The sequence below is a fragment of the Convolutriloba macropyga genome, chromosome 9, assembly GCF_964194025.1.
Source record: "Convolutriloba macropyga chromosome 9, txConMacr16.3, whole genome shotgun sequence".
Classification (NCBI taxonomy): domain Eukaryota; kingdom Metazoa; phylum Xenacoelomorpha; order Acoela; family Convolutidae; genus Convolutriloba; species Convolutriloba macropyga.
Window position 1 is genome coordinate 54,166,273 of NC_134476.1, and position 20,721 is coordinate 54,186,993.

Here is a 20,721-nt window from a genome sequence, read left to right on the forward strand (position 1 = left end):
GATATGATTTTTACAAATGGTTTTCCCAATTCACTCATAGTCCGTTCTAAGTCTAGTGTTCTGTTCAGTCAGTGAAATTTCTTTGAATTGTGCGTCAGGACTTGTCCTGCTATGTTTTTATTTTTATGCTTCATGTGATGAGTTGTAGTGTTCATGTTTTTTATGCTTCATGTGATGAGTTGTAGTGTATCCTTTGGCAATAAGCCGCTTCCATTTTAAGTCTAGTTTTTTGTTTAGACAATGAAAATTCTTTGAATTGTTCGTCAGGACTTGTCCTGCTATGTTTTTTTTAATTCGCGCTAAACTTCACGCGTCTAGAACTCAGAGTGAGTTTTCGGTTTCCTGGTCAGCAACTGAATTGTTGTGCTCAATTTTTGCGCTGACAGGATCAGGCGTTTCCTTGTTAAATTTTTTTCGTAAAGATATTGTGTAAAAGAGGTTCTTTTTTAATAAACGTTATAAGCCGTTGGATTGTTGTGCATTCTAGCGAAAAGCTTTACTGGTATTGATATCTGTCGTTTTTTTAGAATCCATCGGGTTCATTATGCAAAGAATGAACTACTTTAATAATTTGAAATTTCAGTATCTTCGCTTAGCTTTGATTCGCAAATAAGCCAAAAATTAGGATGAGCGGGGTCGGAGCTCTATTTACGAATGCAAATTTCCAAAACTTTTTGTTCTTTTACGCTCTTATGTCCTCAATACTGAGCGGGGGAAAGATGGAAATGAATTTTAAAACAGTAGAGCAAAAGTTTGTTGAACAAAATGGTACAATTTCTAAAGCGAAATTGTAAATTTGCTGAACAAATTAATGAAAGCTTGAACAGAATATACTTTCAAAAAGTATGTATGCACCATATGATTTTGCAAAATAAAAGTTTTAGTCTTTGCTAAGTGAAAATTTGACGAGGTCAAAACAATATTTACACCATTGACACACTAGAATATTAGTCTTTCCTACCTACTAAATTGATATAATACGCTTTGGTAACTTACCAGAAACTCCAATGTAAAGGTGATGAATTCCATCCAAGTTTTGTGCTGTAAAAAGAAAGTTGTGTCAAAGTGTGATGTTCTTGCGTTGGATCAACTATAGTTGAATTTGTATTTGCGTTAGAGACAAGAGATTTTGTGGAAAAGTTTTTTGTGAAACTTGCTTGGAGTTTTACTAACTTTGAATTGAAGTATCTGGTGAGTTACTTATGCGCTTTCATGCTGATTACACGCTGATGTAACGTCTCCTCAAAAATTTAATTTTTACGGAGAACGTGAAATTTTGTGTAATAGAAGTTTCAGGAATAAAATAGTTTGTTGAACTAAATAATAAGAGTTTGTTGACCGAAGTGGTAACTCTGTCGCTCCATTTTAAATCAATTGCTTGCGAAGAGGAGTAGGGGAGACGATTACTTCATAGCGTCTGATGGCATTTCAAGTGCAACACTTAGTGATTTAGTATTTACTGAATTTATGCGGTTTCGTTTTAGTTTTGTGAGCAATTGAAGACATCATCTATGCAGTACGGACCACTGAGTTCTGTAATGAACTTTGAATTTGACTTTTGAGCTCTCAGAGCCAAATATGTAAAAACACATAAAACAGAACGTGCAAAATAATCGAGACCAAGAGACTGCTACCAAGTTATAGAATTAAAACACTCACGTGCACATTTTAAAATGCCGAAAGTCTGCAGTGCCAGAAGTTGCTACTTAGAAGTTGACTTCCGTTCACTTTCGTCATTTTAAAACGTGTGCATTTTATGTTTTAAGCATGGTTAAGTGACTCTGCAGAAGTCACTTCGAAATTCTGACATAATATCTCGAACCGCTTCGCGGTTCTCGATAAACGCCAGAAGTTCTTGGTGACTTCAAGCAGTGTCACGTAACCATTACTTGACGATTAGCATCTGGCCACATTCCAGCAGAGCTTTAGATGTAGGTGAAAAAGATCAATAATTTTAATTTCAATTTAAAATTTTTTTCAATTAACGTTATGGTACTTATCTATGCAAAAATGTTCCGAGAAAACTATATTCGCTAAAATATTTTAGATAATTGAATCGAGGGGAAATTCATTGTTACGCTCCTGTGGACGTTGTTTCTGTTTCAATTTGAGTTTTATTTAAGTTAGAGTACACCTGATTTGTTTTTTTTTGTATGGAATTGGAAAGTGCCGCTCTGATGGCTCATATTTTTGACAACATTGCTGTTAAGAGTAAATGAGCGTGGAATTAGCTTTAGAAGGAAGAACGCACCTTAGGTTTCTTAAGACCATTCGAGAAATTCAACAAGTCTCTCTCTCTCTCTCTCTAGCACAGTGAGATGTTCAGTGATGCGTTCTGCGGTCATTCAGCTGCGTTATCAGAAATTTAAATAATTGGAATTGCTGACGTGTTGTAATCACAGTAAGTAACTACAATTAAGTACGAAGAACAAAATCACCTCTCTGAAGGCTGTTCTTGCAGATCGAGAATGGTGAGTTTAATTATGTCCAAGCCAATTCTGAGCTTGTCCTCAAGATGTCTCCCCTGCAGCTCAAAAGTTCTCACAGTTGCCCACTCGACGTGCAGAACTGAAGACCATGTGTTCAAATACCTGAACGAATTCCAGGTAAGTGAAAAAAACTCTAGAGGTAAGTTTAGCAAGTGTGTTCTAATCAGCATTTATAGCCAAACTTAGCGAAGTGGGCTTTTAATCATCTGTTCTTTTTGATAGTGTATTTTGCAAGTGATTTATCTTATGCTTTAAGTTTTGTATCAAATTAAATATTTTCGAGCTGAATTTGCGAAAAATTATTCTGCAACGTGGAAGATGTTTTTCGGGCGAACTAATTAATTGCTCTCAAAGGCAGTTTACCAATTATATTAGTCCTGTCGGTCTTTTTACGACTCGGAGTATTGGTTTTCTTAGGGTTTTTTTTACCGGAAGTACTATTCGTTCAGACGCTGTTTTGACCTAAACGGGAAAGATAAAAATTTCCGGGTGGATTAATTTTTTCTGAGCCAGAGAGGATGAATTTTTGACTTTGAAAAGTAGTTTTTGAGTGAATGGCACATATAGATAACCGTTTTTAGCGGTTTTTTCGTCTAAGTGGCCCAGTATTTCTGCTTGTAATTTGGTTTTTGTAGAAATGAATTTTATTTGATGCTATATTGAAATGTAAACCTCGGCAGTTGAGTTGATACCAGTGTTTTGCAGAGCCTGAAAATTCGTTTCAAGTTCAAAATTGGCATATATTCCTTGATTTTTTCATTTTTGGATCTTTCAGCCGCCGTTATGTCAAAAATCAGTTAATATGGCAACTTCCCCTTTGATAATTCATATACTCAACGCCTATTTCTACCTAGATGTAATTTTGCTTTATAAAATTTACATATGCTAATCCGATTTTGGTAGTTTTTTATTGCATTATTTCTGTTTTTTTGTCTGTATTTTGGTTTTTGTTGTAATCACAGTAAGTAACTACAATTACGTACGAAGAAAATCACCTCTCTGAAGGCTGTTCTTGCAGATCGAGAATGGTGAGTTTAATTTTGTCCAAGCCAATTCTGAGATTGTCCTCAAGATGTCTCCCCTACAGCTCAAAAGTTCTCAAAGTTTCCCAGTCGTCGTGCAGAACTGAAGACCATGTGTTCAATCACATGAACGAATTCCAGGTAAAAAAAGTTTAGAGGTAGGTTTAGCGGCTGTGTTCTTATCAGCATTTAAAGGCAAAACTACCATACTTAGCGAAGTGGGATTTTAATCATCTGTGTTCTTTTTGATAGTGTATTTTACAAGTGCTTTATTATAGCTGCGAAGCTGCAAGCTGAGAGGAGATAGGTGCTCTTGGTTTTATTACAGTTCAAAGAATTTGAATTGTATTGGGGCGCTGCCTTGTACGACTCGAAGAGGAGTATTGGAGAAGTACTTATTTGAAATCATTTTTATTGGAGAGATTTTTGAAGCGGGAAATGAATCGCGTGAAAAATGAATCGAGTGATTTTGGTGCTGAACAAAAGTGAGCGGAGCGAAAAGAGATTGGTTTTTGTTCATACCGCTTTTTTGAGAGAGCGAGAAATTGATGTGTGAAAAAGTTCTCTAATCGAGCGAATTTTTTTTGTTCAAGTGCGGCTTTTAAAAGCAGTTTTTAGTAGCCGCCCTCATCTTCTCAGCCGGCTATTATAGCGCTCCTATTTTTTCCTTTGTCGAATAAAAAAATGTTTCGCTTTACCTCATTTTGCCGCTTTTTCAACATTTTGCGTGATATATTTTTGACTTCTCTAGGCTAGTTTCTCTCTTCTCCCATTCTGCTAACAGTGATTTTGAACATCAGTTGCTCAGCAAAGCAATTCAAAATGAACAGAGTAAGTATAAAAAATTGAAGTCAGAAGTAGAAACGGGATAAACCCATAAAGCCAATTGTAGATGCCCGCTATTGGAACGTCGTTCCTATAAGTCTTAGTTACCGTCTCAAATGCTTATTGGTATTGATAGTAGCCCCTGTAGCCTCTCTCTAAGAAACAGAAGTACGTTATTTTCAGCTGCGAATTGCCATCAAAATAAATCTCAACTTAAAAAATGTTTTTGTACAAAAATCTTTTTTTTTTCAATATCTTCTATTCCTTCAATCCCAATCATGCTTATGGGAATCAACGGCGGCTATTTTCCGGTAATCTGCCGGGTATGTTTTCAAATTTTGATGGTTATGAGGTTTTATTATGATATTGTATTAATTTTAGGCTTGTTTTGATAGGAATTGAAGGTTTCAACCAGTTAATTTGAATTTAATGCTAATTTAGAGGTTTTTCATCAGTTTTGCTGATTTTTAGACTAAGTTTAATGATTTTTTTTGCCTGTTTTTTTTTGTTTTTAATGTTTTAAGTGGGATTTGAATAGTATCTTGTTACTTAAGGAGTGTTCAGATACTCATTGACTAAATTTTTCTCGGTGTAAATCATTTTTTCTTTGGAAAATTGACAGAAAAATTGAGAAATTCTAAACCACTTTTCTTATTTTTTTTTACAGTTTTGTTTTTTTAAATCTTAGACAAGTTGCTCAGCCAATTATGACTTGCCCATTGTTTTGCGAGCTTTTGCATTGCTCTAAATTCAAGCGAACTTTATTCGGCTTTATGTTTCCTCGTTCTATTAAAAAAAAACTTGTACTATTAAAAGTTTTTTTTGTTCAATTTATTTTTGAATGCTGTTTCTGTTTTTCCTTAAATTTTTAATGGTATTTGTGGAGGTTCAGGGTTCACAATAGTTTTTCTAGTTGTTTAGTCATAAGTATGGCCAATTTTCTTCTAGTCGTTTCCGGAATTCTTCCGGCTATGTTTTTTTTAATAAAACCTGTTCACGCATTTTCATGATTTTTGAAGTCAAACTAAAGTAGTGATTTTGGTCTTGCCAAAACAGGAAGTAGAGCGAAAAAGCGAGCGGTTTTTTATTCACATGCGGCATTTACTTTGATGTTTACTGCTTTTTTCGATTTTTGGATTGGATTTTTTCTAATTGGTTTTCCCAATCCTTTCATAGTTCATCCTAGGCCTAGTTTTTTGTTTGAACTAAACTTCAATTTCTCGCTAGTAGTTTTTTGTTCGTCTGACGCTCTTTTTCGTGTTACATTTGTTCACACAGCAAAGCTTAAAAAGTCAAATTTTCTGAATGACTTCTTCCTCTCACTAACGGCGTTTGCGCGCGTGAAGTCATTTCTCACTCTCTTTAGCAAAAGTTTTTGCGTGATTAGGTTTTGATCACAAGGGACTTACCTCACTCAATGATGACTTTTGCACTTTATCACTTAAGTTTAATTTGAATTTGTTTAGGGTCAAAAGAACTCATATGTGCAGTAAAGGTCCCTAGTAAAAGGCTTCTGCGGAATGAATTTTTACAAGCTTTATTAATTTATACCTGAATGTTTTTTACCTAGCTTTTTGAGCGGCCTCGATTTTCAATTTAGATCTGTCTCTGTTTCTATCTCTATTTTGCGGCACGCAGATCTCTTCTTTGGCAGCAATCTGCCGGCTATGTTCTTTTGCTTTAAGTTTTGTATAAAATTTTATATTTTCGAGCTGAATTTGCGAAAACGTATTCTGCAACGCGGAAGGTGCTTTTAGTGCGAACTGACTTTACGATTTTGGCATAATTTTTTATCTGCTGTTTTAATGTTCGATAACCAGGTGATAGTTTTGGTAATTGCGATATTCGAATTGTAAGTTCTTGCACGAATTATGAAACTTATGATTATAGTTTTTAAGATGTAATAGTAATGGCTATATAATAAATGGGCTGCGCATAAAGCTAGCTGTATTGACTCACGGAGGAAAGTTGTGTTTCAATGATTTAGAGCTGCGGTTAATTTCGATTGTTTTTTGTTCATAACGTATTCTTTTGCTTCGTTAAATAAACTTTGATTGTTCCAAAATTTCAAATAAATGAACTTATGCAGGCCATTTTTATGTCGTACTCTATATTAATAAACTGGTCGTATATTGAAGCCTGGTCGTAATAAACTGGTCGTACACGGTCAGCTATGATCCGCGACTTTCTCGGTACTGGCCGTTGTTCACCGGTGGAAAAGTTGTAGAAAGCTGAAAAAATAGGGGCTCTGAAACGCTCCTCTTCTAAGCCCGTTGAGTCTAAACTATCAGAAAAAAAATCAGTGTTTTCAATCCTGTTGGTTTTTCAATTAGTTGTTTATCAATTTTGAGGTGTTGGCTGTTCCGGGAAAGACACTAAAACTTAATTTTTGATCAATGTTGCTGAGAGTCTGTTTAATTTGTTTAATGTTCTTTTTTCTTTTTTTTTCAAAAATGTTTTTCACCTTGAGATCAAGCTTAAGTTAATCTGAGCCATTTCTGTCGTTGTTTATTGCGACAATTTAACACCATGAATATATACTATATATACATATATACTTATGTTAAAACGCGCATCTTCAAGTTTTAAAAAGCGCAAAGAATTGCTCTATTTAGAACTCAATTTCTGAGCAGACGAGATGTGAGTTCTGGCATGACCAGGCACATGCTATTTCGTGGATTAGGAAACCAGAGTTATCACAAACACTCACCTTTAAAGAGGGAAAGCACGCCATGACTCGACCACAGTGGCAAGTTTTTTTTTAAAATTTCTTAAGTTGTCTTTCGATGATGCCCTCCCATTTATACATAGTTTCAGGCCGTCCACAGCCCAACCAAAATTGACTGTAATTGTGTTTCACTGTCAATGTTTGGGACGCAAAAAGGCCATATTCTCCTGAAAAAAAAACCATGCTGCTGAAGATAAGAGCAGACTGCTATGTAGGAAATAATAATAGAAAAAGGACAGCTGATAACAAGCCGCTGCTGGGCTTGTGCTGTTCCAATTAATTAGCCAAATTAGCAAATTATATTAGCCTGGCCTTAATACTTAATTTGTTAAATGAAGTACGACAGTAACAAGTTCCCCCGTAACATGAGGCGATGAAAAGTTGACATGAAAGAAGCTGAGAGAAGAATTGGCATTAGAAGTTTATAAATTTGTACATATGCGCCGCTCTAAGGGTAGGAAAATGTCTTGTCTGAAACCGAAACTGTTCATATCTGATGTGCAAACTAGTATTTTGTGTTCAGGTTCAAAGGTGGGCTAGTGAACGCGTGTGAGAACTGCGTGGACAGACATGTGTTAAGTGGTCATGGGGACCAGGTGGCCATCATACATGACAGTCCAGTCACTCAGTCCATATATCATCTCACATACTCACAGCTGTTTGATAAGGTATGCAATTTCACAATTTTTGGTAAACTTTTGGAGTCAATGGTGCTATGATTCCACCGGTCTGTGTGTGTTATTTATGTGGTTTTGTTCCACTTAGCTAGAGCTATATTGACGTTGTAATTGTTTTCCTTGCCGCGTGTCAAAAAATATGGAAATTGTATTTTGTTGAAGTTGTACCACGAACAGTGGCTGCTTTTTCCAAAAATGCTTTACCAGAATATTTTTTCTTTCTCTGGTTGAAACCAATTGTTCATTTCGGAAGATTTCACGCAACTTTTCGCTGCTTTGGTCCCATAGTTCAAAGTTAAACTACAACGTAAATACCCCTGAAAAAGTTTTGGCTAAGATTTTTTGATGAATGGGGATCCTTCTGCGTTATTCTGGAACCAAATAACAGCGCTGTTCTTGATAGATTTTTTGAAAAAAAAACATGGGCAGTTGGAACTTGGGTGTGTCAGTTGGGAAACATGGGCGGTTCTCGATTGCAGAATACTACTTGTCAACAACCTTAATGCAATCTCTCAGAGTGCTAATCACTCGTGTTGGATTGCTATCGTTTAAAAAATGGTATTATCTCAGCTTATTTTATGGAGAGCTCATAGTTACTTAAACCATGTTTCTTCATTAAATCAATTGAGACGGAAAAAGTATCGTCATGTTTAAAACATATTCTTCCTTACCGTTCTAATTAGAAAGTTTCGATTTTATGATTTTGCTCATTCAGAGCGCCAACTCATTTTGAAAGCATTAAAAGCGCTAATTTGATTACGGGCCCTTGCGCAATTTTTTAGTTTTCAAGACAGTTAGAAAAAAAAACACGTATGAAAGCAAGTTTTTTCAAAATTTATTTTTAGAAAATTTATTGTAACGTGTCAATGGAACCTTTTGATAAAAAGAGCTGATAGTTTTCTAACGCATTTTGAATTCTTTTTAATTGCTCTCGAACGAATTTTAAACATGTTGGTCTTTTTTATGCAAATATTTTCTTGACCGTTTTAACTTTTCGGGAAAAGTGAATTTTACGCCGTTGACGGTTCATTTTGCGTGATCTAAGTTCTTCTCATTAACAAGTGTCAGCAGCTGAACTCGACTGGCGGCAGTTCGCTACTAAGAGTCAATTAAAAAGTGTGCCAAAATTTTTTTCACTTTAAGTTTTATGAGTGGTTATAGTGTTATCTAATAACCTCTAATGACGTCATTTGAAGCCCCCATTAGTGAATTTAGTTACTCCTCGCACCAGACTGAAGCAGGCTGCAATATATTTGAGCTCACACTATTTGTTCCAGAGCAATTGTCCGACGTTAGTGAAAAAAAGGTCCTTAACAAATAAAAAAAACATAGCAGGACAAGCCCTGAGATACAATGCAAAGGACTGAATGAGAAACTTAGAACTACTGCATCTGACAGCAGATCGATTGAACAATGCCAGGCAAAACGGCAAAGTTCCAAAATTAGAGTGAAATGAATGAGTTATTATTCCAATTAATTAGAATCGACTGTACAAAAAATAGGTCAACACATACCTCCTCGCCTATCAAACCTTGGTTCCCTAAAAATGGTTTCGTTTTTTTTCTTTCACATAGCATTATTTTCGGCTTGATGTTACCTCAAATTTAAAGCCAACACAAATGAAACAGTTGCTCGAATAACTTGAGAAGCAAGACTTTTTATAGCACTCAACGATGTTCATTATTAGATTCTTGTGCTCTAAGAGAAAGTTGAAAACTGGTGCAGACAGCTTTGTGGGAACACTTGGACTTTCGAGTTGTTTTGAAAGAGTTCTGTTCATTTTAAACTGCTTTTAGTTGGCGTGATTTTTTTTGTGCTATCCAAAAGTTCTTTTTTTTTGTTCAATTTTTTTGGTCGGCCATCAATCAGTGGTTCCGTGGCAACTTTTTTGAAACAATGTCTTACTGGGTTACAGGCGACCAGAAGGCTCATCGTTTTATCAGGGAAAATGGCAAGGAAGACAGTGTTCTTCATGCAGTGTCATTTTAGTTAGAATGTTAATGTGCAATTTGAGCTTGTGGCCTCTAATTATACTCGCCGCTTAAATGGGAGTATACAAAGAGAGTTTAACTTTAAAGTTCTAAAGACAAAAGGAATGGAATTAAAAATTTTATTATAAAAACAGTTAAGGCGGTACAGTATGAATAATGAGTTAAGCAATATCGATATCATATGTTTACTTTATCAATCTATTGAGCAAGTGTGTGGTGACAATTGAAGAGAGGAATATCAGATGGCTAACTAAATTGGAATTGAAGTGAACAAATGGTTGAAGTGAACGATACTGAATAACTGAATAACTGGTTGATATAAAAACTAGCTTCCTATATATAGTCAGCAAAGTGGGAATTAATTTCCCATATTTTTAAAAGTGGGATAAAACATCCCATATTAGTTTTTGGGATAAAAGTTCCCATTTTATTTTTGGGATAAAAGTTCCCATTTTCTCATTTTCAGTACATCCAACCGGCGACTTAGCGGGTTTTGTTGTAACTAGCTGGATATACAAAGTTAGACATAAAAATTTAGATATAAAAATTTACAGACATGTTTAAAACAAAATTAAGAATAAGATGGTTTCTAGAATAAGAATAAGTTTCTAGTTTTAGTTTCCTTCAAGTTGATTTATTCTGTTTTGCAAAAATTTTATTCGGTTCATTAGATTCGCGTTCTTCTTCTTCTCTCGTAAGAAGTTTTGCTCCAGTCCCAGCGTGTATGTGTCCCGCTCGTTGTTGAGGTCTGCGGTTATGAACTGGTAGGGGACTGTTAAGTTCTGTCGGTCGAGGGATATATTCTTTAGTCGATATGTCTTTAATTTTGAGTTATAAGATTGGATCTTATAAATATTTCCCTCTGGTAGCACTCTGTATTGGAGGCCCCAGTCAAAGTTTGGGTGTCCTCTAAATTGCCTATTCCTCGTTCTTTCTTCGTTGAATTTCTGTTTTTCCAATCTCTGGCTCATGCTAAGGATTCGTGGCTGTATAGGGCAAATTGTAGCTGTGGGTTTCATGTGGGTGGCTGTCGGAGCAATCGTAACTTCTGTTAAATCCAATTTTTTTTCTCCTCTCCCGGTATTGATAGTGTGAATACTCTTCCCTGGTGTAGTTCGTACTGGTTGTTGTTCTGGTGGTTCCTGTTGCTGGCCCATCAGTTCCTCGAAGGTATCGGGGAGAATGAAGTCATCTAGGTCTGGCATGTCATCGTCACCTTCGTATCCTAAATTCTAAAAATAGAAATAACATAAATGTGTAGTATGGATAAGATATTTATTTTCTATATATATAACAAACTAATTATTTGTGTTTTTATTTATAGTCGTGTATATTTTTTAAAGTCATTATTGCTTTTATACGGGAGAAATTGGATTATCTCCATTTTCTTCTATTGCAACATTGTTTTCATGTCTTTCATTTCTAATTGCACTATATAATGGGTGCGGAATATGTGGATATAGATTAAAGTGTGTTTCTTTCATTTCAGTTACTAAATGTTCAGCATCATCTGGCTGTTTCTCATTGGTTGTCTCATTTTTAAAGATAGAAGTCATAATAGAAGTGAACAGAATATTGTAAGTGGCAAATAAGATGATTTTGCCAAAATTAACAGAAGCTCCTGTTATTTTATGTATTTGTAGGGCTTTTACAATTGTTACAACAATTTGAATAATAAATTTCAAGAAAAGAAAAGCGGCAAAATAAATTCCACATTGCTCTAAGATAAATTGTGTATAACCGAACATTTCTATATAGCGGTTATCAAAGAAATTAGGAGAAATAAAAGAGTCTAAGTAGACTGTTCTCATTGGATAGTTAAGATAAGTTCTATCCTCACTTTTAAAATTATCTTGAGAAACAACAAGTTCTTTAGAGAAAGTTTGTATAGCATCTTTCATTTCGTTATTGAATTTAATTCCGCGCCAGAATTTCTTTAATTCTTGATCAGTAAATAAATATATTTCATCACTATCCTGGAATTTGTATTTAGTTAATCTCTGTGGAGCAATATTAGGTTCAAAAACAGAGGGTCCTTTGACTCTAGTTATACCCGGTGTTAATTCAACCCAGGAGTTATCATCTTCAATATCTAATTGAAATAAATTATCGTGTTTATCTACACATGATCGTTCTTCAGCGCTAGTGTATGTCTTTCTAGTAATTGGATCAACGAAATGTATTTTATTTTGATACATTATTGGAATTCTATTATAACATTTCTCCATAATTTGTAAGGGTGAAAAATACTGTGGGCAATGATATAGCCATGCAACATTATCATTAGTCTCTAAGAACATTGAGCGATTATTTGTTAGTAAGAATCCAGCCATACGTGGATTACTATGCGAATAGACTAAATTTGTTCTCTTTATAGCACGTTCTAACTCACAATCGGTTTTTATCATTTGTAAATCTAAAAGCTGTAGTCTTCTTATATTAGTATATTCGTAATAGTCAAATTTCGTTCCCATATGGGCTTCATAATTTATTCCTGAGTGCAAATCAATATTTGGCTCTCCATTTGTATATGAAGTTCGTTTTACGAGCAATTTGCCTCTTGTGCTATTTACATAAGTATTTTTTTACAACATTTGGAATTGGTTTTTTGCCTTTCCTGTATCCATATCGAATCCTCCTTCATAATGTATATATAATGAGCTATAAGGAGTAGGATAAACTATTTTGTTTGAGTCGCAAATTGACTGTGGATTATTATAAATCTGAAAAATGAAAGTATTTCGTGGCCCTTTAAATGGTTGCGCACGTCTAATAACAGCTTCTGTTGATTCAGGTTCAGTTTCATATTCTCTTACTATATAATATTTTCTATCTATTTGTATCATTTTTACTGGAGCTGTGTGTAATTCTTCTATTATACAATTTTCTCTATTTTCCCATGTATATGCATAAGGATCAGTTGATCCACTGTCACAGCCATTTTTGTTTAGGCTACAAGGCAGAGGAATATTATAGTGGTTATTTACCGTTCCATCTTCTAAATTTACTAGTAATTTAATATCTTGCATATATGTCTCGTAAGTATCGTGGTAGATCCATCCTGTTTCTGTGCACTCATTACTGTATTTATCACTAACGTCGCCCTTATTTATAACTGTTTGTTTCTTTACATTTTTTGTAAATGGAACTTTGTTAGTGTTAATAGTCGCGGAGCCTGTTTTCTTAGCTTCGAGACATTGCTCGGCTGTTAATTTAATATCTGAGCTAATAGTTGCTTGTGTAGCGGATAAACCACTATCGTCAAAAGTATCACAATACCACTTTAGGCGTTGATGTGTAGCTTTACACATAGTTGCTTCTAATTTAGTCTTATAATTGCGCTGCATAATAGTAGCAGTTGCCTCACTTACTTTTATTTTCTCAGTATCGATATCGCATGGAGCTATTTTGTTTAATGAGTACATTTTATTAGAATCTATTTTAGAACAATCAAAGTGTCCTACTTTTACTTTCTTTAGAGTATTTTTAAATTCGGAGTCTGCGTTGGCTCCATTTATTGAAAGTAGTGTGGAAATTATTAGAGGTACAATTACAGGTACTCTCATACTGAAAGGGTAGAAATTTGAACAAAGAAGAATTATAAATTTACTTACTTCGATTATTTCGTCCAACACTTCTGGATCGGGCTCGGGGAACTGAAAGCTGGTTAGCTCAACTGTTTCTTGTTCTGAATTCATCTTAATATTCAATTATGTTAGTGAAGGTATGAATGCTTGAAGGGATTTTAAATTCGAAGTTGAATTTTAAGGCAGCGAATAGACTTGATGTGTCTTTCACTAGAAAAGTCTCTGTGGTTAAATCGGAAAAGAGGAAAGTAGCGTAAATAACGCTTAAGTCGTTAGCAGGAAAGAAAGTGGATTTCAATTTGGCTAGTTTGCCGTTGATTCTGATAAGCATTTAAATGCTGACTAAGAGATGAAGAAGGAAGAATGATTTTTTGTGTTTTTGCTCCCTTATTTATAGTGTGCAAAATGGGCTGTTTCATCTCACTTTTAGAAATATGTCTCAAATATTCCCATTTTTAGTGACGGTTTCTGTCTTTTTATTGGCTGGGAAGATATTCCCATTTTTTAGACCAGTTTGTGCAATTTCATTGGTTTTCATAGTTTGGGAATGTTTATCCCATTTTTCTATTCAAGTTTTCATTTTTTATTGGTTTTTAGAGTTGGAGTTTCTATTCTCCTTTTATTTATAAATGATAGAATTTGATTGGCTAATAATAAAATCTTTTTGTTCTGTGTATTTAAATTTTTATTTCTTTTTATCCTTTAAAGCGTCCCATGGAATAGGATCATTAAATAACTTTGTAGCAACTGCTTGTCTACCAGACCTTCTGGGTTCAGTAGGATATAATTTTTCATTTACTGATTTATTAGCTAGTGGGGTTGTAGGTTGTGTAGTAATGACTTGTGAACTACTCTGAAAGTTAAAGGGACTTATATCATGTGCTAATGGTTGGGGGGAATGAGGTGTTTGTGGATAACTAAGAGGTCCTCTTGGATATGGGGTAGATATATGCTGTGGCCTAAATGACTTACTAGGCGAAGTAACTTGCTGTTGTGTGTTAAATAATGTTCGGAGTCCTAATGTGTCAATGCCTGAATCAATCGGAGGGTTATTGCTACTACATCTAGTAGTAGTATTAGTAGAAGTAGTAGTAGTGGGTCTACTATTTGGGAGTTGCGGCGGCGTTTCAACATTGTTGAATACTGGCCAAGGCATATAGTGCATAAAATTACTAGGTTGGGTAGTATTAAATTTGTTTATGTAATGCCTGTTATAGTTATCATAGAATTGTTCGGGTTCAGCATATACAGTAGTATAATCGGCAATTAAGGGTTGTATTTCTCTTTCCTTCGGAAAATATTCTACTATATGGTTTCTATGCACTACTCTTTTTTGTTGCGTCTCGTCTCCTTGTATTTCATATGTTGTATTAGTTATATGTTTTGTAACAGTGTATGGACCGGACCGAAGTGATTGTAGCTTCTTAGATATAAGCAAGCTCTTAGAATGATTTTCTAGTAGGACTTTGCTTCCAATGCTGATTGGTCGTCCGAGCTTAAATCTATTCCTATATTCATGGGCTTTATTTGTAACTTGACGACAACGAGTATAAGTATTGCAATATATGTTCTTAAAATCTGTTTCGCGTTGTAGTACAGTATTGGATAATCTATTTTGTAGTAGATTATCTACCTTTTCGTTTTTACACGAATTTTTACAATGTGTATGCGACGGCAAGTCCTGACAATATTGAGATATACAATTCTTCTTATTATCCCGCAGCAATCCTAGTCTAAGTGAAATAGGTATTTGTGGCTTTATTCCAAATATAATCTCGTACGGCGTATAACCAGTACTATAATTCACTGCTGTATTATGCGCAAATGCAAATTTGTCAACAAATTTTGCCCAATTGTTTCCAGTAGTATTTAGAAAGTGTCTAAGATAGTTTGTAAGGTGCTTATTTTGAATTTCTACTTTCCCGTTAGTCCAAGGGGAATATGCTGTTCGTGGCCTCAGTGTAATTCCAAGCTCAAAAGTCCAGTTTACAAAATCACTACTCATAAAAGCAGTACCGTTATCATGTACTATGTGCTGAGGTATTCCGAAGATAGTTATAAATTTCTCCATTTGTTTTATAGTCTCGTCAGAAGTAGCGGACTTAACAGCATATACTTGTACATATCTAGAGAATGAATCTACAACTACAAGACAGTAGTGTTTGCCATTACTAGAAGGCCGAAAAGGTCCTTTATGGTCTATATGTATAGTGTGGAAGGGAGTTGTCTCCAATTCGCCCCATTGTTGTAAGGGTGCTTCGTTTAAATCGTGTCTTTTACTTTTATTCTTTTGACAATCTAAACAATCGTGGATTAACATAGTAACCCATTTGTACATTCCGGGCCAGTAAAAGAATCTGGATATATTGTTTAATGTACTAGCATCGCCACGGTGGCCACTCATAGGGTTACTATGTGCTAGCTCGAAGCACTTTAGAAATAGTGAGATAGGAATACATATCTTTAGTTCGAAGGAACCATTCTCATTAGGTTTATTGTAACATAGTAGTTTATAACTCTCATCTAGTAATAATAACTTATATATACTCTTGTAAGCTTTTAATGCTTTACATTGTCGAGTCATATAGTAGTGTTCAGGTTCTTTGCCTGATTCTATCCATTTCCGTACTATATGTAATACAGGGTCTTTATTTTGTTCTTGTAGTATAGTGTCAATATCTAGTTGTGCCTTTTTAGCAAATTCAGTTAACTTCGTTAGCAAATCAGAGCAATCTGATTTGACATTCTCATTATGTAGTGCTGTTGACTCTATAATAGTATAATGCTTTGTACGCTCCTTGTAGATTTCTTTTGCCTTCTCTAGTGCATGTATTAATGTTGGATCGACTAAATTATCTATAACATCACTAAATTCGTCGTCATTATATCCTGAGTCGTCCAATTCTACATAGTTTACTTCTTCTTGTATTTCACTATATGTATTGTCCGATTGTTTACTATCTGTGAGCTTAACTATTTGATTTATATTTTTGCCAAATTTGAAATAGTCGGCTACATTATGTATAGCATTACAAGAGTCTGTAAATCCTTCGGGTGCGTCAGAAATACTAAAATCATTATCCGATATATTCATTACTTTTCTTGTTCCACCTTGTACTTGTGCTAGTATAGGATAAGAATCGTTAGACGAGTTTGTTTTATCCTCTTTGTGCAATACAGAGTAAGAGACTGGCTTTAAATCCGAAGTGTAGAAATTTATATCCTTAGGTATTGTTTTATGTTCAATCTGAAATTTCTTCGCTTCCTCTATTGGGACTTGTCGACTCAGTAAATCAGGAAATGCTAAGTTCTTGCCTTCGGTGTATATAATTTTTAAGTTCTGGAATTTAGTTAGGACGACTTGATATTTGAAAAATCTGTGCGAAAGTTGTCCGCGCCTAGACCATAAAAATAGTATTGGCCTGTGATCGCAAAAGAGGTATATGGGAAATGGCGATCCTATTAAATAGAATTCATACGTTTGTAGTGCGGATATAATTCCGCATAATTCTCTATGCTGTGGGGACATTTTCTGTTCAGCTTTGTCGAATACTCTAGAGTTCGCTGATACAATTCTTTTTCTATCAGGGAATTGTTGTATAAGTATACAACCAGTGCCTAAGTTAGACGAGTCAGCATGTATATGAAATGGGTAGTTCGCATTTGGAATTGCTAGTGATATATCATGTACGAACTTTTCTTTTAGTATATTGAATACTTTCTCGTGTTCTTCTTGCCATTTGAAATTTACATCGCCTCTTGTTAAATCGTACAAAGGCTTAGCATCTATATGAAAATTTATCACATAGTTCGAGTAGAATCCCATTGCTCCTAATACGCTAAGAACGTCAGTTTTTGATTCGGGAGTCTTTAAGTTTCTAATGTCGTCAATACGCGATATAACTGGGGAAAGTGTATTTTCTGATATAACGTGTCCGAGAAATTTTACTTTTCGTAAGAAGAACATTGTTTTATCCGGTGCGGCTTTTAAGTTAGCCTTTCTTAATAGAGCATGATATTCTTTTATTATATTGAACATTTCCTCTTTAGTATTAGATTGTAGTAGTGTATCGTCAATATATGTAATAGCCTTCTTTTCTTTTATAAGAGGTCCGAATGCATAGCGCATTAATTTACTAAAGAAATTGGGTAGTGGTTTTAATCCGTAGAAGCCGACTTGATAAGTATACTGTCTTCCTCCTATTATAAATCCTGTTAACTTTTGTGTTTCGGGCGTTAGCGGCACTTGATGATAAGCACAAGAAAGGTCGCTGCTTGTAAAATATGATCCATTCACTCGGGTTATTAGGACTTGTAGTGGTTCTAACGGCCAACTTGAATTACTTGTGTCAGTAATAGAGTTTAGATAACGAGCATCTATTACTAGTTTGACGTAATCCTTCTTAGGAAGGATTATGATCGGGTTAACGAACCAGCTATTCATATCGTCATGTTCATCTAGTTCTCTTATAATGCCTGCTTGTATTAACTCGTCCATCAGTAATTCGAGTTTATCCCTTAAATGGAAGGGTACTTTACTAGGTCTTTGCTTTTTGAATTCTGCATTTTTTATTAGGGATATATTAAATTGTTGTTTAGTACGGCCAATGTCATATTTATGATGTGAATATACATCGTTGTCTGTAAGCAGTATATCTGCAAGTCGAAAGAATTCGTTCTCAGTCAAGTCGGTTTGTGTAAAATCGAATTTTTGTAGGAATTCCATTTTATTGAAGTGAGTATTTTGTCCAGCATGTACACTTGTAGTAAATTTATCTATTAATTCTTTTACTTGATATTTTGAGCGGAATATTGGAAATTGTTCTCTTGATTTGGGTTGGCATATCCTTTTTGCCTCTTTAGAAAAGTCAGTGGCAATATCATCCTCGCTTTTACATTTCTCCACTAGTTCTCCTGCGGATAGCTCCATTATTTCGGCGATATGCTCGTCAGTGAGAGGACGATTTTCTATATTGTTTATTAACTGTAATTCTTTGCCACTAATGTATACATAAATAGTTATTCCCGTGTGCTTAAAGTGTTCTTCTAGTTCTTTAGCTATTCTTTTCCACAATCTGGGGTCTCCGCCACATGCTATCTTAGGCATAGCAATACACCTTATTCCGTCAAGCATAAGTGTCTTTTGTAGTTCACAAAATACTGAACAAGTTTTACTTGCTTCGTATGGGGGAGAGTTATAATATTCCTTCATTACAAGACTATATATAATCTGCTGACTATACTCATCTTGAAAATGTATTAGTTCGTGGTCTACCTTATTCTCCGATCCTATACTTTTAAAGTATTGTAGAATATTCCTCTTTAAGTTGGGGTATCTTTTAATAAGGGAGGCAGTAAAGCCTTTGTCTAATACTAAGTCTCTAGATATAGTATGGATAATAGGCATATTAGCGTCGAATATCGAATGTTCGTCAAAGTTAATATACCTAATACACTCAGCAGTTAGGTCAGTGGATTCGGATATAGTATTTGTAGTTGTATTTAGCATAAAACAACTATCAAGCTCTTCGCATTTATTTATAACAGAATAAGTAAATTCGTTGCAGTCACGAATACTGTATTTTTGTGTATTGTTTGTAATATCACATATAGTAAATCCAATTATCCCTTTATTTAGTGTAACTTGATGATTTTTGTGGTTTTCGATGAGCAGGGGAATTTGTTTTTCGTTCTTAGTACAAATAGTATTTATAAAGCACAACTCGGTTTTTACTGTAGTCCTATTAGGTACAAAAGAAGTGCCTTTCGGAAATATATCTTGCTCACTACACTTGTGCTTGTAGAGAAATGTAGACTTAGGTGGGATATATAGAGGCTGGTGTATTATCACTGCGTTCAATTTAGAGACTTGGGGATATTCCTTTTCATTATTTAGCGAGCCATAACTAAGAACTCCTTTATCACTAGTCTTCAGTTTTACTGCTGGAATATCAAAGTATAATGCTTTAAGAAATGTATGACAAAAATCTACTCCTAATAAATTAGAAGTTTTCTCCTCAGTAACCCATACTCTATGATTTGCTTTATATTTCCCGTCTGTATCAAAGTATGAAGTTAGTATAGTGTAGCCTATCATGCGTATTTCGGAACCGTTATAGGTTCTTGTTTTATTGCCTGAAGTCTGGATATTTATTTGTTGTCCCAATTGGTTAAGCTCAAGAAATGTTGGGTAATTTATTATAGTGCAAGTTGATCCTGGGTCGATCATGAATTCTATTTCTAAGCCACTATGTTTTTTATTGTCTCCGGTAGCAAAGTGATATAAGTTCAAGAAAATTCGGGCTTTGGGATTTGATGTGATATTCTTATTTTTCGGAGACCGTATTAGTTTAAAGGAAATAAATCTGAGATAGCGTCACAATAGTCAACATTGTTTTCTTCCTGTTGAATCCAACCAACGTTGTTTTCATTTTGCGTATTATATGACTTTGTCTCTTGTTGTAAAGTAGGCCTTGTATTACTATGGGCTTGATTTCTATTGAATTGGCTGTTTTCACGCTCATAAAATTGTTTAGCAGCATATTCATTTTGCCGAAATGAATTTTCTCGGGGGAATCTTTGGTCATATTGCTTATTTTGGTTAAATCTATTGCCGTACTTGTAGCCGCTCTGGTTATTATAAAAGGAATTTGGGTTTTGGGCTCTGTTATTATAACTATTATTCCTACTATTGTATTGGTTGTTATTCCAAGCACCTCGTCTGTAGTTATTACTAAATGTAGGCTTAGTCTCTTTTTGCTCTAATAATTCCTTTCTAATCTTTTGTACTTCGTCGTCTAACTTCTTTTTGTTACAGGTAGAAATAGAGTGTCCGTGGTTTCTACAATACTCACAGAACCTAGTATTATTGGCTCGTCCTTTTATATTCGGGTCTCTATTGAAGTTGCTTGTATTTTGTATAGCACTTACTTCATTACTTTTTATTAAGCTTGTAAGTTCCTTAATTTGTGTCTCTAAGGACGATATTTTGTCTGAAGGTTGTTTAGCCGAATTCTCATTAATAACTATACAAGTTAAATCTTGTGTTATCAGATGTTCTTTTAAATCGTCCCAACTTTCGTTAGGTTTCTTAATACGCCGTTCATGTGCTTTTCGCTTTAATGAGGGGGGTTGCAGTCCCCTTATAGCAAAATCTATATATTTCTGTTCTCTTTGTCTAGATTGTATTACTGCTTCTTGCGCTCGATCAGCATTAGCTACATTTGTTAAGTCTTCTGGCCAACCTTTATCAACCGCGTGCTTGACTCTATGAAAATAATTTTTTATTAATTCGCCTTCTTGTCTAGAAGCATTTTCTACTTCTAATCTATGCTTAAATTTATCACGACCGTCAGTAAATCTATCAAGAAAGTCATTTTTAATATCATTTAAGACTTTAGCC

General features: G+C 34.7%; 2 protein-coding genes across 2 annotated transcripts in view; both read left to right on the forward strand.

Annotated features, from left to right (window-relative positions):
- LOC142345860 (electron transfer flavoprotein-ubiquinone oxidoreductase, mitochondrial-like) overlaps positions 1-20,721 on the forward strand; it is a 326,221-nt gene that overhangs the window by 25,284 nt on the left and 280,216 nt on the right. The gene's annotated exons all lie outside the window — the stretch shown is intronic.
- The window catches only part of LOC142345859 (acyl-CoA synthetase short-chain family member 3, mitochondrial-like), a 109,418-nt gene continuing 91,085 nt past the window's right edge, over positions 2,389-20,721 (forward strand). The window contains exons 1-3 of the mRNA XM_075398282.1: positions 2,389-2,606; positions 6,952-7,085; positions 7,588-7,732. Of these exons, the coding sequence (XP_075254397.1) occupies positions 2,469-2,606; positions 6,952-7,085; positions 7,588-7,732 (417 nt within the window). The 5' untranslated portion in view covers positions 2,389-2,468. The remainder of the gene's footprint in view (positions 2,607-6,951; positions 7,086-7,587; positions 7,733-20,721) is intronic.